Below are 21,576 nucleotides of genomic sequence, written 5' to 3'. Positions count from 1 at the left end.
ACTTTAGCTATTGAAAAATAGCAGATATCACGAGCTTGTAGATCTGCAATAAATGTGAAAACGTGTGAAAATCTTTGAATATAATCTTGCAACTCAAATCTTTGCTTCTGGGGGGGTTCCTGGCCGAAAGGGGTCGGCCGCCAAATACATTTTAGGGGTCCTTGTTTTCCTTGTTCATTTTTGGGGCACCGTACCCTCTCCTACGCACCTGTCGCCTGTAGGTGTGCAAAAGCTTTGCTCTTCACTGGGTCCTTCAGTCCTTGACAATGAAATAGAAAAGTAGGTTTTTCAGAAAACTGATTTAGAAGACATTTGTGGAATCTGGTCTCATGGTCTCAATGGCTTAAGAAATGTGTTCTTCAAAAATCTGCCTGCTATGGTGGCACTATAGGCTTATATGTGAAAAGGGTGGCATTTCTTCCTCAGCCTAGTTTCACGACAATCGCACGCTGTGTTCATGATTTGAGGCATTTTGTTCCAAACGGAGCACTCCTGCAAATCTTCACCAATCAGGATGGAATATGAATAATCGGACAGATCCATCTTGATCACATGACTACAGAGATACTGTGTAGTGTGTACCGATTTGCGTGATGCTTGACCTGTTAGAGCACAGACAATTTGACGGATTTTGTGCCCTAAGCAAGCATTTGCACGTGCGTGCGTGCGCGTTTTGATTGATTGATTGAATACTCTATTAACAACTTGCGAATGGTACAGTACGATTACACAATGATGCTAACACAAATCGCCCTAAGGGCTTTTTCCATTGTGTGTGTGTGTGTGTGTGTGTGTGTGTGTGTGTGTGTGTGTGTGTGTGTGTGTGTGTGTGTGTGTGTGTGTGTGTGTGTGTGTGTGTGTGTGTGTGTGTGTGTGCGCGTGTGTTTGTGTATAAATAGCCTACTATATCTATATGCAGTGCGTAGCTCCAGGCATTATTTTGAATCAATGCTTACAGAGCTGCCAGCTACTGGTTGCCATAGCAGCATGTTTGTCAGGAACAATGTGTGAGGTCCAGAACACACACACACACACACACACACACACGGACCGACATGCGGAAACAACGGTCGGACTCGGACATGCGGGCGAACATGCACTGCTCCGTCCTTGCGGACCTGCGGTTAGGGTTAAGTTAGGGCTTGAGGTAGGTTGTAATGACAGTCAGACCAATATGTCTCTAAACTAAAGCCTGTACCCACTACTTTCATAGCTTGTAGATCTGCTATTTGGGGAAAAATCGTGAAAATGTGGCTAAGATATTTGATATTCTTTCACAGCGAATGTTTTTAACTCAAATATTTGCTTCTGGGTGGTCCCTGGATCAACATATCTGAAGCCGTGCTTGGTTTTACTCCGCCTGTTGGTGAATGGGTGAATGTAATCAATGCACATTGTAAAGACGCCCCTTTGGAGATTCACCGTGGCAATTACCATTTTATTTTAGTTACTGTATGAAGTGCGTTCATGTCTGTCTGCCTGCACCAACACACCAACAGTGGCGTCCATGTGGGCCGTTTCACCACAGTGTAGCCTATAACATCACGTTAATATGAGTGCTTGCTTTAATAAGAATGTGTACACAAAATCGGATACAATCAAATACGCATAATGATCCGTCCAAAATACAAATATGCTGCATGCTTGCAGCCAATAACACAATTGCCGCGACGAATTTGCACTGCTGCAGCCAATATACAATAACAGTCCAGGACGTTGAAACTTGCAGGCCCTCAGCCTGCAAGTTTCCCTGTAAAATCTGAATCCCCCAGCCACCCCTTTTCCCTCTCACTGTACTCACTGTTTTTTCTTTTTACCTCCTTTATGATGATTTCCTGTTTTTGGCTATATAGAAGTGTATATTTGTAGGTCTCTAAATGTGTTGATGAATTGAAAACGGTGGACCCTCTTGTAAACAAGTGTAAAGCTTTATGGTGTCGTCCACTCACAGTTAACAGTTTTTGTATTGAGTTGTGCTTGAAATGTACTGTAATTCTGCAAACTGTTAGTTTAAATACTTCAATCAATCAATCAATCAAAAACAGAGGTGCATCGCTTGCTACCCCTCCCGTACGCCACTGCACACCAAGTAACTTGTTGGAGAGTTCAGAAATTAAGGTTTGTAGGTTCAAGGGTTAGGGTTAATTCATCCCTTTGAACTGAGTTGATTGATAAAAGTTGTTCTGTGCTCATTAGTACCCTCTCTAATCAATAATCTCTCTAATTCTCTTGACCTCAAAGTGATACCACAATGTCCAGTCAATCTCGTAGTACTTGTGACTGAATGGTGATGGGTGATCCACCTGAACTGAAGCCACACCCACAGCTGTTGTTGTATGATAAAGGGGGAGGGGTTAGGGGAGGGGATGATATTGTATATATACAGAGTTGGGTGTAACGAGTAACGGAAAATATCATTACTGTAACGACACTACTTTGGTCGGTAGCGAGTAATATAACGACACTACTCCTCCAAAATTGATAATCACACTACAGTTACTGGTCGCTTTAGCGCTGCCGTTACTCGCTACTTGCATCATGTGGCTGCTTTCAGCAGTGTTGCTTTAGAGAATAATGCACACAACGGAGATGAGTTGAACATGAACACTATATGGTGCGCTGGCAACGCAGTACGCAGTACGGACTAGAACATGTCAAACCGGTGTCAGATCATCAGCAGCACAGCATTTTTCGTTACTGTCGTGGACTCGTAGGGTGGCCAGACGTCCGGTTTTAGACCCACCTTTCCTCCTCCCAACTCAACCTCTGGCCGGACACATCATTGTCCGTTTTTTTGTGATATAGCCTACAGTGCTTGTGTCATAACTGTCATTTAAGTCGTCTCTGTATTAAAATCTCCGTAGCACTTTTCCGCTGCACAGAAAGCTCCCAGTCTCCCCACTGTCACAGAGAGAGAGCAGGCGTTGGGGTGTTGCCATGTCCACTTATTACAAGCGACTTTGGGCTTGTTTTATGATAGCCCAGTCAGGCTTCTTTTGGGCTGTTTTCATAGACATGGCTGCTTGTTTCTCTTCTAAAACCTGGCAACACGGCCAATGGGAGGGTCTGTTTGTTTGTTGTAGAACGTGTGCTCTCACAATCACTAGTTAGTTAATGTAGAGATAAATAAACCAAATATGCCGAAATGAAAAACTACATTTAATGAGCAATGGAGCAGGGGACTCCACATCATAAAGACAGGGATCCTAAAGCACTGTGAACATAATTATAGTCTACTGATTTATCTCAGTCTCATTATTTTATTTGAATATATATTGTTGGGAAAGTTAATATTTGCCTAGAACCACGTGGTACAGTGGTTTTCAACCATTTTCATATCAAGGTCCAGTATGTATTCTGCATTTTAGCCATGGACCACCATTTGATGAGATTTGGCCTCACAGACCCCAAACTAAATATTATATTGTTGTGTGGCAGTTCAGTGCAAATTATTTGACAATGCATCTCAGGCGATTTTATGGAGTAACGCAAAAGTAATGTAACGAGTAATGTAACTAGTTACTTTCTCCAGGGAGTAATAAAGTAATGTAAGGCATTACCTTTTTCAAAAGTAATATGTAATATGTAGTGCCTTACTTTTATGAGTAACGGACCCCAACTCTGTATATATATATCTATATCACAGTTGTTTTTCAATGGCACGTTTGACTGTCAAGGTTTCAGCCTCCAGGAAGAAACCCTAAATACAAAGGGAAGACATTATTGCACATAATAACCACACCAAGGGGTCTAATGAAGTACTCTCACCTCATAAACACATGAAAAATAACAAAATACAAAAATCACGTCACTCCATCCATTTAAGTAGAACATAAAGAGTACTTCTCCCACCCCTGACGTGTCCTACCGTCTCCACAATGCAGGCGCCCTGAACCAGCGGCGCTGGGGGAAGAGGTACCCCTCGTGCAACGGCGCCAAGCAGTCGCCCGTGGACATCGACGAGACCTTCACCCAGGTCCGTGTGCAGTTCCAGAACCTGCAGCTGGAGGGCTGGGACCAGCAGACGTCGGAGTCCACCACCGTCCACAACGATGGCAAGACTGGTACGTATCGTATACCCACAGCGGTTGACCTTTTGCAGACCGCGGCCATCTTTCCATCGGAGTTTGGAAGTGCTCGCTTTCAGCAAAGCAATGTCCTGCTGCCTCCTGCATTATGTGCAAATTCAAAACACGTGCGTGCGTGTGTCCGCCTCGCACACCTCGCAGCATGCGTCTTGCTGTTCACGCTTTCATTCTATGGTCAGATATGTTTTTCTCAGTGACTAAAGTCATGAACCCACATTAAAGACCGCATCTTAATCCCCAGTATTATTATGTGGAGGGCGGCTTACAGATTATCATACATGCATATACAGTATAGGACGCCGACAGGGAGTGAAGGGTTTGCACAGGGAAGGAGACAGGCTGCATGTGAAGAGGAGACAAAGAGAGTGAGATATATGACAGACAGACAGACAGACAGACAGACAGACAGACAGACAGACAGACAGACAGACAGACAGACAGACAGACAGACAGGATTAATGTGAGCTTGAGCATATGAGAACAGTAGACAACAAAGGACAAGAGGGGGTGGAGATGGATGTCAAAACAACAAGAGATGAAAGATGAAAAGGAAGATGAAAAACGGGAGAAAGAGAGAGAATGGAGAAGCAAGAGAAGAGGGAGAGAGAGAGAGAGAGAGAGAGAGATAGAGAGTAAAGGAGAAAGGAAGAAGAGAGAGACAAAGTGAAGTTTAATGTATGGCGTGATTAATGTGTCTTTATTAATGTGTCTAAATGAAAAGTGTCTGGGCTATCATCTCAATATGACTGCTTGTGTGTGTGTGTGTGTGTGTGTGTGTGTGTGTGTGTGTGTGTGCGCGACCGTGTGTGCGCGAGAAATCTGCGCACGTGTGCTTGAATGCGTCACATTTACAGTATGTTAATATTCATGAAATGATTTTCTTGTAAGCGGGCAGAGAGGAAATTGGCCAATATACAATGTTGATCACAGCTCTGTGTTTTATGGAAGAACATTAAGAGAGGGAAAGCTTCTTTCTCACAAATTAAGTTAAATGAATAGAGGGCCTGTCTTATCTTTTCGTCTTTTATGGAGGAGAGATCTGAACAATTGCAATGCAACTCCATTTCTGGAACAAAGTTCTAGAGCCGGGGAATTATTTTTGTAACGTCATGTGCTGAATTGTTAAGTACGGTAATCAATGACATAGTTACTGTTTGTTGCTATCATCACTACGTAGTTTTTTGGTCTAAACATGCCATTGTGTGATGATGAAGGCATCTTTGTGGCTGAGCAGTTTCGTCAAAGAGCCACAGCAGCGTAAGTCTGCCCCGTTTTTCCCGGGGTGCGCACGCTAATCCGACATGCGCAAATAACCCGTCGACATGCGTTGGTCCGACCTGCGTTGCGCCGTGCTTGCGGTTAGGGTTAGGTTAGGGTTTGGGGTAGGTTGTCGTCGGTCTAATGACTGTCTGACCTTTGCCTATTTCTCACCCTTTATAGTGTGATGAAAGTGCATATGCTTAATGAAATTATGTAGTCATTCATATTATGTCCAGCTGGTGCTCTTTTGTGCTCCAGTGTGCGGTGAGGTGTGAAGTGCGCTGACAGTGCTGTAAAAAGAACATTATTGTTATGTTATGACTTATGAGTCACACACGCATGCAGCCAGGTCTGTGTTGACTGTGACATTAAGGGGATGTGAGTCATACTGTATGAGTCAGAGCTTTCGCTACAAATCAAATCAAATGGATTTTCCTTCATGTCTCTTTCGTGTCTCTTCTTTATTGGCTAATATCCATGTGGCTCTCAGTGTGCTTAACTTATCAACACTCTTAATTAAGTCTTACTATGAAAACCTGTCCGTCAATTGGTCACGTCTCCATATATGGTTGCCAATCCATCACGCCTCGTGACATCTCGTGGCGTCATGGAGACCCTTAGATCTCCATACATGGATCTGACATGTGATGTCACGTGATACGAATGTCAATATATGGCCATATTGTGACAGACATGATAACCAGTCTGGTTGCCGCGACGCGAGTCACACTTGCAAATGAACCAAGTTGGTATAACTAATTCCTCTAATGAGCATGCATGCAATCCGCCCATTATAATTTGATTGATTGATTGATTGAATACTTTATTTGACAGAAATGTAAACAGCACAAAGTACAGTCAGACATTAAAGGGATAGTTCAGAATTGTAATACTTAATACATTAATATAGTGGTTGCAACTGTATTAATGTATTGCCCGAGTCCCGTGGTGGGAGTTCTGCTCTGGTTTTGGTGGATATTAAGTAGTTTCGATCATTTTGTGGGGGCATAGGGGGCCACGCATTGAAATTGGCTAAATGAATCTACAAAACTATCGTCAATTGTATTGTTGACCTATTTCTAAATATAGCACCTTTTTTGACCCCTCTATCACACGGAATTATGTTTTTTGTGTCCATATCACTATGCCCAAAAAATTGTTCCATGTCATAGAGAGGTCAAAGTTGAACAGAATAACTCCCACAAAGGGAATCGGACAATCAATTAATACAGTTGCAACCACTATATTAATGGCAAGTATATTTCATACAACTTAAGTAAAAAAAAAAGTGAACTATCCCTATAAGGCTAAAAAAATAAACACAAAAAAAGTCCATTGTGGTCTTATGTATTCAATTTATCAACAGAGCATAAAAAAATAACACAATAAGTCGTCAAATACAAAACACTGTGTGTACATTAAGGAGGAAAGATAATAATGTTGCCAGTGAATGACACCTTTCTATGGGAAATTGCATTTACCTCCCCATGAGATCTCTTGTATGCAAGTGAACAGTTACGTGTGTGTGTGTGTGTGTGTGTGTGTGTGTGTGTGTGTGTGTGTGTGTGGCGCTAGAGGACAAGCCACGACTCCCCCAAATCAGTAGGATTAATCCTTGCTGAATGCATTCAGTTTCAATATTGCAATATTTCATGGCAAATCTGCCCGTTAGATTTGGAGTCTTCTGTTCTGTGTACGTGAACCTTTGTATCCTAATCGTGGGCCAAGGCTAAAGTCTCTACCAATTCAGTATGGGGCATCCTTTGGGCACTATGATGGTCCAGGGGAGAGTAGCATGCCTATTAGCATCGTAGTGGCGTCTAGTGGTTCAAATCCATCACAGTGTGGTCAGTTTTGGAGCAGAATGTGAACATTTGAACATTTAATGTTGCTGCTATAGCTAGAGGAAAGGAATAGACAGGCCTGTGGGGTCACCAAAACCAGTAGCTGCCATATCCTCTGAATGTCACACAGCTGCACAGAGCTTTTCATGTCAATTTGGTTTTCAATATATACGGTATGTTGTGTGTGTGTGTGTGTGTGTGTGTGTGTGTGTGTGTGTGTGTGTGTGTGTGTGTGTGTGTGTGTGTGCACGTGTGCGTGTGCGTGCATTGCAGTGGCCCTGGCTGTGCATGGGGAGTTCTACGTGACTGGAGGTGGGCTCAGCAGCAGGTTCCGTGTAGAACGCATCACCTTCCACTGGGGGCAGTGTAACGCATCGTCAGACGGATCAGAGCACAGCCTCAATGGCATGAAATATCCACTGGAGGTACTCTGTCTGTCTGTCTGTCTGTCTGTCTGTCTGTCTGTCTGTCTCCATCCCTATGTTCATTAATCTGCCATGTACCACTAGTGTTGATATTGACACAACATTTTGTATTTATTTTAGACAGTCTTTTGAGTCATCTGAAATGTTTTAGTATTAGTCTAGTAGTTGTTGATACAGTTGATTTTGTTGACAAAAAATATTTCAATGTCATCATAATGGCAGATTTTACACTTGGTTGCATGCTGAAAATAGCCGATCTGCAAGCTAGCATGACGTGTTGTGAACTTCCGTATTTTCAGAGTGCAACAGCCGAGCGCAACCAAACATTTTTCGTCCTAGTTTTAGCGACGAAATCAACACTGCATACCACGCCCCCCCCACGCCACGTTCGTTTTTTTATGCTTTTATTTAAACAACCGTCTCTGTAAAAATGCTGCTGTTTTTGGTCCCTGTTGTCTCCAGATGCAGATCTACTGTTATGACCCGGATCAGTACCAGAGTCTGGACCACGCCGTGAAGGAAGGAGGGAGGGTCGCTGCCCTGGCTGTGCTGTTCGAGGTATGTCTAGGGCTGTGCTGTTTAAGGTATAGTCTGTCTGTGGTTCGCGAACGAGACCCAAAAGAGAGCGTTTGCCCGGGACCCAAACTAGTGAAAATAGCAGACCTTCACTTAACTTCGTTATTACCACTAGGTGGTAGCATAAGCACACCTAACCTATGCCACCCGTCCGCTCTCACCATAGACTAGTATTAAAAGGATAGAGACTGACCTGGCGTGAAGCTCCGCCCCCCTCCGCTATTCATGTCAGTGGAAGTTGCTCAGTGGCGTTTTGAAGCACCCGGAGGGACCGTCTATTTCCGCCTTTTTGGACGCATTTCCGCCATGAATCCACGGGTCCGCCTGCAGTCCTTCCTCTTACCACGAGGGCCCAGCGCTTCAACATTGGAGTGCCTATAGCTGGACCCTTGGCTGTCACTCTACGAGCCTTGTTTCATTTCCGGGTGATTCAGTGAGGTGAGCACAGTGATCGTTAGCCGTAGCTCATACCCCTTAGCGCTGTGCTCAGCGATGCGATACAAACTCACTCAGCGATTTACAATCGTCGGGACAGCGCTCGAAGCTTTAGAGATACAGAATAAGGCCTAACGATTGGCTGACATTTTTGGGCTGAGTATAGGTAGGGAATTTATTTTATTATATATTATTTATTTTTCGTGGGAAGGATGGGTAGTGTTGGGTAGTGTCGTCAACTGAACTTATACAGTCAGCAGATGGGATCCACCCGTCGTGCTCTCCGGGACGGAGAAGCCGACTTTTCTCTCTCGTAGTAAGTCGAGTACGTCGTTAAACAACTCCTCCTTGTTGTTCTGGGCTGTTCTTTGGCTTTGGGCAGGTGTACGTTTTGTTGGGCTGCAAACAGCCGGTCAAATTAATGCTGACGGAGGGGCAGAAGCATGAGCCGAAGGACGCTCCGAGGCTGCCTCCTCGCATCTCATACTTAAAGTTGAACATGGCCATTAACACGCACCCAGCCTGGGAGCCTAGAGGCTCCAGCGTATGTCGACTGAGATCACCGTTCATTTATCCGCTCGCTTCATGTGTCTCCCTTCTGCGGCACTTTTCACCTCCTTAATTATGTCTGCAAATTATTTGTTGTTATTCAATCGAGTTATTTGTGGCGGTGCTTTGCACGGGCAGACGACAGACACGCTACACAGGTCCATGCTGTGTTGTGTTGTGTTGTGTTGTGCGTCTCCTCGCGATGACGCAATCCAAAACATTTGCGCGCGTGATATTTTAGATGAAAGAAAACTTCATTTTGACTTTGCGCGACCAGGTGGTCTCACCAATCAACTAATCGTAGAGGAAAAGTGAAGTAAATGTGCTGTAGCCTACTTTAGTTGCTTTCCATCACTGACTGTATAAATGCATATAATGCACTGAATTGTATATTATTATTATTATTACATTCCGTTATCATTAACAGTAGGTTGTTCTCTGCTCCACAGGTCACCCTGGAAGACAACGAGAACCTCACACCCATCTTAGAGGCCGTGAACTCTGCCAGCAGGTTTGGTATGTCCCTGATAGCTCTGGTCGGTTAACCAATATATTCCCCAGCGCTTGCTCCATACGCGCGCACGCCCCTCTAGACCAGAAAGCACGCTGGCTGGGACCGGCTAGTATGTCCCTGATATCAACCTTATGTCTTATCCGGTTTCTGTGTGTGTGTGTGTGTGTGTGTGTGTGTGTGTGTGTGTCTGTGTGTGTGTGTGTGTGTGTGTGTGTGTGTGTGTGTGTGTGTGTGTGTGTGCCTGTGTGCGTGCATGCGTGTGATCTTTGTGACCCAGGTAAGAGTGGTCCGGTGGATGCGGTGGCACTGCGAGCCTTGCTGCCCGACAACACCGATAAATACTACATCTACAACGGCTCGCTGACCGCCCCGCCCTGCTCCGAGACCGTGGAGTGGATCGTCTTCAAACACACCGCCGCCATCTCTGACACACAGGTCCTACGCACGCACACACACACACACACACACGCACGCACGCATGCACGCACGCACGCACGCATGCATGAGCACACACAAACAACTTGACAGAAAATTCCAATTTAATGCTGTCACTGCCATCAGAGAAATTGCTAGAAAATACATACTGTACATAAACCGTGTATGTGTGTGTGTGTGTGTGTGTGTGTGTGTGTGTGTGTGTGTGTGTGTGTGTGTGTGTGTGTGTGTGTGTGTGTGTGTGTGTGTGCGCACGTCGTGTACTGACTGTGCTTCTGCATTTCCCTCCATTTCTCCATCTTTTGTGTCTTCCACCCACACACACACACACACCCTAAAGGGTTTCCACCTTTCACATAGTATAGCTCATCCTATGGCAATACTTTCAGTTGTATGTAAAATGGATTGACGAATTGTGTGGCCGACTGGCCTTGTATCTCTCTGGGCTTTAAGACCCCATGTTGTACTCGCATGCATTGGGGCGCACGCACGCACGCACGCACGCACGCACGCACGCACGCACGCACGCACGCACGCACGCACGCAGAATGTAGAATGTGTGTAGAACTAGGACACATGGAACAGATAGCAGTCCTCTTGTGTTTATGTTCTATCTCCTCCAGTATGAAGTACATCCAAGAATTAAAGTGCATTCTGTTGAGGGAGATTTGTACAAATGTTGTGCCGGGGTTAGGGTATAGTAGTGTGTATGGGCGTGTAAAATATACAGTCTTTAGTACGTGCGTGTGTGCGTGCGTGGGGGGGGGGGGGGGGGGGAGGAATATGCATAATTTTCTCTTCATTCACCTCAGGGAGAAGAGTTTTCTGCAGACATAAATAATTTAGCACCCCTCTCTCTCTCTCTCTCTGTCTCTCTGTCTCTCTCTCCCTCTATCTCTCATTCTCTCTCTCTTTCTCTCTCTCGCTCAACTTTTAAGTCAATTGCAATTCAGGAACCATAGTGCAGTAATTGGCGCGGTGTCATTGTGTCATGGTTACATCAGCAGAGCAACAGTAATACCCATCTCAAATTAGACTAAAATAGAGCAATAATGTATGAATACTCCCCTCTGTCTGTCTGTCTGTCTGTCTGTCTGTCTGTCTGTCTGTCTGTCTGTCTGTCTGTCTGTCTGTCTGTCTGTCTGTCTGTCTGTCTGTCTGTCTGTCTGTCTGTCTGTCTGTCTCGCTCTCTCTTATTCACCATTCTCTCTGCCAATCATACACATGATTCTACATTCATTGATTGTATAGCCTGATTCATGCCGAAAAACAGCAGATCTTCAAGCTCACAACACAATGGAAGCATACACAGTATCTCTCTATGTCATGCATGGGTCACCAATGTGTCCGTGGCAAAGACTCGGTCTTGTCCGTGTGGCACATTTTAGATTGTCTGTTTTACACACCATTGACAATGTTCTAATTACACCCAATTACTGAATGTCAAGTGTGTGTGTGTGTGTGTGTGTGTGTGTGTGTGTGTGTGTGTGTGTGTGTGTGTGTGTGTGTGTGTGTGTGTGTGTGTGTGTGTGTGTGTGTGTGTGTGTGTGTGTGTGTGTGTGTGTGTGTGTGTGTGTGTGTGTGTGTGTGTGTGTGTGTGTGTGTGTGTGTGTGTGTGTGTGTGTGTGTGTGTGTGTGCGTGCGTGCGTGCGTGCGTGCGTGCGTGCGTGTCTCTCTCCAGCTGGAGGTGTTCTGTGAGGTGATGACGATGGAGCAGGCGGGCTACGTGATGCTCACAGACTACCTCCAGAACAACTTCAGACGGCAGCAGCAGCAGTTCATGGGCCAGGTGTTCTCCTCCTACACCGGCGTCGAGGAACTGCTCACGCCCAGTGAGTTGTTGTTCTCGTTTTGTTCACAGACAATAGTATTTGAAAATTAGGACAACCTAAAACATGAACCTTGGTTGAAACCCCCCCCATTCTCGTCCTCTCTCTCTCTCTCTCTCTCTCTCTCTCTCTCTCTCGCTCTCTCTCTCTCACTCAGCCTGCAGCTCGGAGCCAGAGAACGTGCAGGCGGACTCCCAGAACGACAGCACCATCGTGGTGACGTGGGAGCGCCCCCGTGTGGTCTACGACGACACCACCATCAACTGGTACACGGTGACCTACCAGAGCATGCAGGGGCCGGCGGCCACGGCGCTCAGGCAGGAGTACCGCACGGACGGGGACCAGGACGTGGTACGGTACAGCTCTTAACCCGTTTAGGACCGAGGTCTGTTTCTGAAAAAAACCCATGTTTCTATGTCAGTGGTTCTCAAAACATCTTCATGTCAAGGACCCCCAAAAATATATGTAATTGGCCGCCGACCCCCCCCATCTGAAAATATGTTGTTCCAGGGACCCCCCCCCCCCCCCCCCAGAAGCAAAGATTTGAGTTAAAAACGGTCGCTCTGAAAGTATATATTCAAAGATTTGCGCCTCATTTTCAAGGACCAAAAAAATCAAAGTATAACATACTTCTGTCTGTTCAAATGGAACCAAATGGACCGGTGAACGCTGTCAGAGTTCCACTCTTCCTAGAGTGAAACACTAAGTCCACCAATACGATCCATCCATCCATTACGTGACATCACAGGCTGCTGCTGAGTCATTGATAACACAGATCAATCCTGACCTGATGATGCGTCACTGAAGGTCACCTTGTGTGTGTGTGTGTGTGTGTGTGTGTGTGTGTGTGTGTGTGTGTGTGTGTGCGTCTGCATGTGTGTGTAGGGTGCCATGGTCTCCGGGCTGCTGGCCAACAGCAGTTATGTAGTGCAGGTGGTGGCGGTTTGTACCAACGGCCTCACAGGACGATGGAGTGACCAGATCATAGTGGACATGCCCCTGGAAGAGCCTGGTAACGCATGCATGCATGCACGCACGCACGCACGCACGCACACACACACGCCCTGCATTCAGTACACTTCAATCAGTCCCGAGACTACCTTCCCATTTGGTCCCGGGTACGCAGCGATCAAACTACCACAACATCTGCCTTATTGCTGTAGTTTTCACTCTGACACAGAAAAACAAAGACACGTACTACGGTGTGAGCTTGTAAAGCTGCTGTTTTTGACAATTTGTGAAAATCTGTGATAATGTTTGACGATTACCGTTGACAATTTCTGACAATGTGGGCCTGTAATGACCTGCCCCAAAACAGAGACAGCAGGTTGTTAATTGTGTACTAACTCATAAACCAACAAAGTGGAAAAGGCGGCAGTCCAAAATAAAAGACGCAACAGCCTCCTTCAGAGGAGACTTTTAATCTGCTCTGAAGAAGGCCGTTTGCCGAAGCGCGTCAGCGTTCTCAATAAAATATGAGATATTGCATCTTAGCCAGTCGTTTATTTTGGAGCGCCGCCTTTTTTCCCACTTTGCTGGTTTATGAGTCAAGAAGTTATATTTCAAGCTGAGCACCCACTGCCTTATTAACCAAGGGCAGTTTCCAGAGGAAGCGCACCTGCTTTTCGTTCTTTACCTGGTTAATTGTGTATGTCTGTTGTCTCCAGAGAGTGATTCAGACGATGTGGACATGAATTCAGAAGATGACCAGGAGGAGGTGAGAGTTCCATCTGGCTGTGACGTGAGAACAAAGCAGATGTACAGCCATCTATATACACCAGTGGTTTTCAACCCTTTACCATTTGATCACTTTTAGACTCAATTGACCCTTCGCTAAGTCCCTCCCCAACCTGTCCAATAGGCACGTTAGCAGCGAGGAGAGAGGGCCAAACTGTCCTTCTCCCCCATAGAGATGCATGTTAAATGATGGGATTTCTCCATAATAAATAATGGATCATTTCAGTAGCAAAACCTTCAAAATGTCTTCTAAATCTAGTCAACCGGGCCTGCAGTATGCTGTATGCACTGGGAAAATGTGCATGACATATTTCAATAAACTAGGAATACGAGGAACACGGTGAGGGAGAAACAGTATCCAACATCAACTCTAAACGACCGTTCCAACAGGAGTTTTCATGTTGCACGGTATGACTACGTTCATTAGTATTATTGCCATCAGCTGGGAGGCTCAGTCGTTTAACTTTCTCGACGTTAAGCTGTGTATGTGTTCAACAACACAGCCAATGCAAAATAACGCTGACAGCTATGAGGTGGCGAAAGCTTGTCCTGCAGAGCAACGGTTGCTAAACTATTTGGATTGGCATTGGACAATCGCCTTTTTGGGGTTGGGTTTAGCGAAGGGCTATTTTAGCCTCAATATTCTGTTATCGTTAGATAAGATTTAGTCAACAATTCCAATGCTGTAACGGTGTTGGTATACCATTAGGAGAGATAACAAGCAAACTCTAGTCTTGTGTAGACTTTTAGGAAATGAACTAAGGCAGAATGAGATGTTTAACAATAATTGAACTCTTGAGAGTGTAAAATGAAACCAAATGGACCCGTAAGTGTCCATTTGGTTTCATGTTACACCCTCAAGAGTTAAAAGATCTATAAGGCTCCATTTGGTTAGCAACTCTCCATCATTTAGCTGGGGACTACCTGGAACCCCCTCAAGGACCACTGGTGGTCCCCAGACCACTGGTTGAGAACCACTGTGTGAATATGGCTAATTAGCGTCCTTAGATTAGATCCCCACGCTCTCTAAAAGCTGAACATAATACATTATTCTGAATCTATTCTGTCGCACCAGAGCAGTCAAGCAGGGCTGAGCACTATTTCTAGCCACTGTACAATAGAAGCCTTTTATTTTTGCCGGCGGGGTGCCAATGTATGAACTTGAAGTGGGTTTAATTAGGCCTATTAAATCAGTCGCGCACTATTAATTACTGCCAATTATCGCGTGTTTCTGTCCGAGAAGAAATGGGAGAAGAAGTCGGATATTCTGAACCAGGTGGATGACCAGAGCCCAGTGGAGGAGGTCCCACCGGAGCAGACCAGAGTCTACCAGAACCAACCCATAGCGGGTCAGAACCAGAACCTCCCGGTCCAGTTCGGCCCTGGCTCCTCCTCCTCCTCCTCCTCTCCCCCTAAGACCACCCTGGAGCCCAACGCGCGCCTGAACCAGAACACCAAGAAGAAGGTGACGCCGCCGGGGAAGAAACCGCGGCTCAAGCCGGAGCGGAGCGGAGCTCTGGACGAGAAGAACCGGATCGACGAGGAGAACCGGAAGAGTGGCGCGCCGCCGCCGCGCCGGCCGTCAGACGCTACGTCTGATGGCGCCGCCACCTGGGTCACCGTGGCCCAGTCGGAGCAGCCAGGCTTCCTGTTTCCCTTCGCCCCGCCCACCACTACCACGCAGTCGCCGGGAGCTCGTCGGCGAATCACGGAAGAGGCCTCGTTGGCGGCGCTGCCGCAGCAGGTGAGCGGTCGCGCTCGTTTTTATTTGTACTCAAAGTTTTTACTTAAGTGAAAGTGTCAATACTGCAATTTACAATTGAGGTATATACATAACAAATTGTTATCACGAATCATACGTAAACTAAGAACGTAACAGTGGAATATATATAATGAAACTACCTGTATGCATATATACTATAGAGTGCTATGTCTACATAAAATACTATCTAAGTTACATAAGTTGAGCCTTTGCATAATGCCTGTAAAGTCGTCGAGGCTAGGGCAAGTGCTACGGGCCAAGATGGAGTCTGAAGAGGTGGGTTTTCAGACTACAGCAGAAGATTCTGGTTTGGAGTGAGTCTGCAGTTCTGCAATGTAAAAATACTCAGTCCAGAGTTCAACATTTACTTTAGTAAAAGTACTAAAGTATTGGCTTCAAAATATAAAGTACCAAAAGTAAACATACACATTTTCTAATGTATAATCTTCTTTTGAAAATAGCTCACAATGCCTCGCGTGTAAGCTTGTAGATGATCGGCTATTTTCAAATGGCCGAAATGTGTATACGGTTGAAGTAGTTAATGTATGTTTTGTAATAATACAAAAATAACGTTTTCAAATAATTGTAGTGGAGTGAAAGTAGGCCTACAATATTTGCCTCTGAGATGTAGTGGAGTAGAAGTAAAAGTATTAGACATTTGAAATACCTCAGCATATTACTTAAGTACAGTAGTAAATGTACTTAATACTTAGTTACTTTCCACCACTGGTAATCAGTCACGCTCATTTTATTTGTGTGTGTGTGTGTGTTTCGGTTGAATCCATCCATTCTAGAACAGTTTCCTCTGTTCACATTTTCACCAAGACCTGATTCCTGTTGTAATTGAGCTATGTTACCCAACATTAATTTATTTGTAGAGTTAGATCATGTTGATGTTAGTATATGGCAGGAACATGCCTCTGATCCACTTAACGCCCACGACGTCACATACCATATGAGTTCTCCTCTCGCAAGGGTTGACTTCGACTGGCAGCCCAAATCCCATTGTATATGAAAAACGTATGTAAACTCTTTGAAAGTACTCCTCTGATGCTATAGTGTGTCATCATCATGCAGGTCAGTGGACCTGACGGCTCAGACCAGACCACAGAGACGGACCTGTTGCCCACCGTGGTGTCTGACCCCTACACCCCTCCTGTTGCTGACCTCTACTATGAAGACGTGCTGGGCGCCACTGGCTTTGAAGCCTCCACCACCACCACCGCCACCGCTGCTGCTGCTGCTGCTGCTACTGCTGTGCCAGGTTAGCGTGCATGCCTGTGAGAATGAATGAAGGGAGCTTGAACACATCTCTCAACTACAAAAAACTAAAAAAAAAACGCGTGTGTGCGTGCGTGACGGTCATGAACGAGCACCGCCGCTCCCGTAATTGCATGAAAAGAATCTGTCATAGGAGGTATATTTTCTGTCTCATCGTGTATATTTTGTCCCTCAGATGACGACATGGACATGGGGTTGTCCTCCGTATCCAACGTTTCCGTCTCCTCTATGATGGCAATGAGGACTACAACAACCAGCAACACCCTCTCCAGCATGGCCTACAAAACCTCCTCCTCCTCCTCCCCCACCACCACGCAGCCCATGTTCTACGGTAGGAGCGACGAGAGTTGACACCAGTGCATGTTGACGGAAAATGTTCCGTCGACCCTTTTTCACTGACGAAGACAAAATAAAAACAAAGTAAATATTTAGCCACGATGACTAAAACTAACTATTAAAACAACAATTAAAAACTGGTGTCAGAAAATTGCTGAAAATAGCTGAATTCACAGAATGGAAGAATAGGGAGGAACGCTTTGTGAATTTCTGCTACAATTTCTGCAACGACAGTGGTGACTATTGATTCTGATGAGATGGGTGGTGGTGGTGGTGGTGGTGGTGGTGGTGATGATGATCATGGTGATGGTGATGAGGAAGTTGAAGGTGCTGTGATGGCGGGTGATTGATTGAGGTGGCGGTTCTGACTTAGTGGCTGCATGGCCGGCGTGTTCTTGGAGCTTGTGCTGGTCTCCGTTGAGGCTGTGATGAACTTTCACGCTTCAAAGCTCCACTGAGACGTTGTTGTTTTGCATTCACTGTTCTGTCTGAGTTCAGTAGAGCTGCTTCTACCGCTGTGACTCCTCTCTGCCTTCAGCTGCATTCTCCTCTGCAGCTCGAGCCTGCCCTCTGGCGGTTAAACTGTTTAACAGCAAGCCGTGCTTCTCAGAAAGCTACTTCCCGACCCTGGCTTCCTCTCTTTGCATCGTTCTGGTCTTTCTGCTGCTGGATGGTTATTATGGCTATGACGATCACTCTGCTGGTGGATGGCTATTTCACTCTTCAAAGCTCCAAAGAGCTCTCCCTTCATTTTGTCATCATCGATGGATGGATGGAAAATGATGAGCTGTTTCTACACCACTTCACTCTACTTGTGATTTTGGACTTCTGGACATCTTCTTAACGACAACAATAAACCTGAGATATTACACACAGTAACCACTTTATACTGTATACCTGTCATTTTTAAAGGTCTGGTGACATTTGTAAGTTTTCTTAATTTTGTAGATTTTCTGAGCTCAATTGCACCCAAAGAACCTGAACTTTTAACATTCAGTAGATTCTCTGTGGTCTGGGGTTTTCTGGCTCAAACAAGTGCTCCGATTTGCCTGTGGTGTGGACTGTGATGTAACTGTCCACAAATCCCATATAACAATTTGCCAGCAGATGTCACTGTTGAGGGATTTTGCCTGTTTTCACTGCAGCCCAAAGGGCTTCAGAACTCACAGAGAAAACCCCAGACCACAGAAAATCCACTGAATGTCCAAAGTTGTGTAATTGAGGTCATAAGACCTAAAAGAAAAAACGAAAAATAAATTTAAATGAACGTCATTAAACCTTTAAGTAATGGTTGTCGTCATAAATACAAAGGCTCCTCTGGGTTCGTACTTGTGATTCAAAACTTTGCCATGAAATTTCCTTCTAGCGAGAAAACCTTCGCCCAAGTCCCGGGGAACATCTCTGGAGCGATCCGTCGGACCACTCTCAGAGGAAGGGTTCTCGACAGAGGGGATGTTAAATAGATCTCCCTCTCCGTTTGAGGAACCCGTTGGCGGCCTCCATCCTACTGTAGTCTCGCCTGGAGATGGAATGAGCGACGTCACTGTTCAGCTTCACGACAGGCTCTCGGGTGAACGCTCCGCCTCGCGGGAACGAGATTTCAGTGACTTGACACGACGCTCTAATGCCCCAAATCGGTTTCCTGCCGGGGGAGGAGTGTCAGCCAGGCCTGACCCTCCTTCTGACGAGGAGCCGAGTGTCACCTGGGGAAATTCGGGTGCATCAAGCACCTCTGTCAGTCAAAGTGACAGCAGTGGCACGGACCTTTCTTCGCCACCCTCTCGGAATAGGTTGGGTATTTCACGCCTAAATGTTCTCCATGAAGAAGACGGAGCTAAAACACACGCCGAACAGCACTCTCCCACCTACAGTGAGTCTCTCTCCACCTCTCCGGTGAATACCGTAAGACCTTATTTTCCCCATTATTCGTGGGAAAGCAGCACGGACGGACAGACGGACGGCAGCTTCTCGGGCTCTGGTATGTACAGCGACAGCCTCGGTCATGATTGGGACAAAGTGTCTTCGCCGACAATATACGCTGACCGCCGCCCGGTGACAAGAAGCGAGACGGCCGCCGAAACCAGCGGTGAAACGCAAAGCCACAGAGGAGGCCACGCGGAGAGTGAGCCTGCGGCGGGCGAGTCGAAGAGCGACAGGAGACGGAACGACGATGGATTTGTCACGGACATTCTGACTGACTTTTGGACGAGAAGCGAGACCGAGGGCGAGTCGAGCGATGAGACCGCGGACGCTCCCTCCGACGATGAAGATGTCCATTTCATGGTTAGGACCGAGGTCACGACCACAGCCACCGGCTGGCCGGAGGGATCCAGCGGTTCCGGAGACGACGACGCAGCAGACGCGACGAGGGACGTCGAAACGCAGAACGAGGACAAGCGGTCGTCTGTCGGTACGAGAGCGAGAAGTGGAGAGGGAGACGACGAGGGAGACGGGAGCGGCAAGGACAGCCGCGCGGGGGTTTTGGCCGACGACGACGACGGGAACGTAAACGGTAAAGTCGACGCGGATCGAACCGGAGATGGGGACCGTCTGCAGGACGTCGGGAAGGCGAGTACTTATGAAGCGGAACTGCACGTCACTGACCTCGAGGACGGCGGAGACGTAGAAGTAGAGAGCGTTCGAGGTGAACATGGTAATAGAAGGTCTAAAGAAGGTCTCGTCGCGGTCAATGCCACTTCAGAGCCACATGTTGAAAACAGTGTTGGGGAGGCTGACAGACGCACAGGTAGCGATGGCGATCATAATGATGATGGTGGTGATGGTGGTGGTGGTGGTGGTGGTGATGAAGGTGTAGTTGTGGGCGGTGGCTCGGAGCGCCCCCTCACCGAGGGTGCAGTCTCTGGTGGTCCTCTTCCCACACCGATGCCCTCTGGTGGCACGGTGGTCCCTCTGCTCACGCAGACGCCCTCTGGTGGCGTGGTGGTGCTCACGCAGACGCACAGCGGCAACAACAGAGGCCCCATGGAGGATCTGAAGACAGGTATAACAACTCTGTAAATAGTATCAATGCTTCCATGTAGAACTGCTCTGTCTGTTACAAAAGTAATCGGCATCAAAATGGACTTAAGGTGAAAGTAGTCATTATGCAGAATATGCCATTTCAGGTTTCCTAAATGTTTAAGCGTCTTTTGAAAATAGCAGATCGACTACAAGCTCACAATGCGTCGCAGCTCTCTACCGAAACCAGTTGCAACTCTGGTTGTATATAGACGTTTGAAGCGGTTAAAGGGTGAGAGGATCTATTTAGTAGTATCTGGGTTTTTCTTTTTCCTTTTTCAGGAACAATAACACTTTATTTGAACATTAAATTGCTCATAGAGGGATGCATTGCAACACAGTGGTTGGTGATTATGAGTTACTTTACACACAAACCCACTGATTTATTCTCTCCCAAATCTCTCTCTCTCTCTCTCTCTCTCTGTCTCTCTGTGTCTCTCCACCACCTCCCACCACACTAGATGGCAGCAGTAACAGCAGCCATGAGTCCAGGGTGGGTTGGGTTGGACGGGTGGAGACGGAGAAGAGGACGGTGGTCCCTCTGGCTGTGGTGTCCACTCTCACCGTCTTCTGTCTAATGGTGCTGGTGGGAATACTGATCTACTGGAGGTACACACACACACACACACACACACACACGCACACACGCACACACACACACACACACACACACACACACACACACGCACACACGCACACACACACACACACACACACACACACACACACACACACACACACACACACACGTTGTGGTTGATGAAGAGTCCAGGGAAGTGTCTGTCTGTATTAGTGATAATAGCCTGCACCTTTGACCACAGCCTAGAGACGAATGACCAAGGTTATTAAATACCAACGACTCCTATATACATATACCATCTCAGAGCTGGCCTATAGGTGCAGACTATTTGTTTTGATATATTTGACAGCTCTAGGCTATAGGGCATTATACCCACAGACTGGTTGTTAGAGGGTTCCAACAGCTTGGGATGCCCAAAAAGGAGGCAAAAAGGCTGGCAAAGTATTGTAGTGTCTCTGCTATAATTGCTGCTATACTTACCCATAATCTTACTTATACCCATAGATAGAGTGACTTGCCTATTGTACCATGAAAACGCATGCCATGATTTTGTGAATGTAACCTTACTGCACCTATGCCATTTGTGTCCTTTTGTGTGTGTGTGTGTGTGTGTGTGTGTGTGTGTGTGTGCGGGCGTGTGCATGTGCGTTCGTGCGTGCATGCGATTACAGGAATTGTTTCCAAACAGCCAACTTCTACCCAGAGGACACCATGTCACCTAAAGTCATCTCACCTCCGTCCACACCTGTGCTGCTGGCCACAGGTAACACACGTGTGCGCAACTGCGCACGCACGCCATCACGTATGCATGCATACACGCACTCTCACTCACTCACTCGCTCGCACGCATGCACGCACACACACACACACACACGCACACACACACTCACATCGTCTCTATGGCCTG

General features: G+C 46.5%; 1 protein-coding gene across 2 annotated transcripts in view; it reads left to right on the top strand.

Moving 5' to 3' along the window:
- LOC308310899 (receptor-type tyrosine-protein phosphatase zeta-like) overlaps nucleotides 1-21,576 on the top strand; it is a 72,275-nt gene that overhangs the window by 32,723 nt on the left and 17,976 nt on the right. For both annotated transcript variants that reach the window (XM_080757359.1, XM_080757358.1), the window contains exons 3-16: nucleotides 3,885-4,064; nucleotides 7,466-7,617; nucleotides 8,080-8,175; nucleotides 9,627-9,693; nucleotides 9,969-10,126; nucleotides 11,808-11,958; nucleotides 12,113-12,306; nucleotides 12,841-12,967; nucleotides 13,623-13,672; nucleotides 14,936-15,436; nucleotides 16,532-16,718; nucleotides 16,911-17,066; nucleotides 20,551-20,698; nucleotides 21,341-21,432. In XM_080757359.1, the coding sequence (XP_080613485.1) occupies nucleotides 3,885-4,064; nucleotides 7,466-7,617; nucleotides 8,080-8,175; nucleotides 9,627-9,693; nucleotides 9,969-10,126; nucleotides 11,808-11,958; nucleotides 12,113-12,306; nucleotides 12,841-12,967; nucleotides 13,623-13,672; nucleotides 14,936-15,436; nucleotides 16,532-16,718; nucleotides 16,911-17,066; nucleotides 20,551-20,698; nucleotides 21,341-21,432 (2,259 nt within the window). The remainder of the gene's footprint in view (nucleotides 1-3,884; nucleotides 4,065-7,465; nucleotides 7,618-8,079; nucleotides 8,176-9,626; nucleotides 9,694-9,968; nucleotides 10,127-11,807; nucleotides 11,959-12,112; nucleotides 12,307-12,840; nucleotides 12,968-13,622; nucleotides 13,673-14,935; nucleotides 15,437-16,531; nucleotides 16,719-16,910; nucleotides 17,067-20,550; nucleotides 20,699-21,340; nucleotides 21,433-21,576) is intronic.

Source organism: Protomyctophum bolini (genome assembly GCF_963924005.1).
Source record: "Protomyctophum bolini genome assembly, chromosome: 23".
In the NCBI taxonomy this organism is placed as follows: Eukaryota; Metazoa; Chordata; class Actinopteri; order Myctophiformes; family Myctophidae; genus Protomyctophum; species Protomyctophum bolini.
The sequence above is the reverse complement of the archived record's forward strand: the minus strand, read 5'-3'. Positions and strand labels throughout refer to the sequence as shown.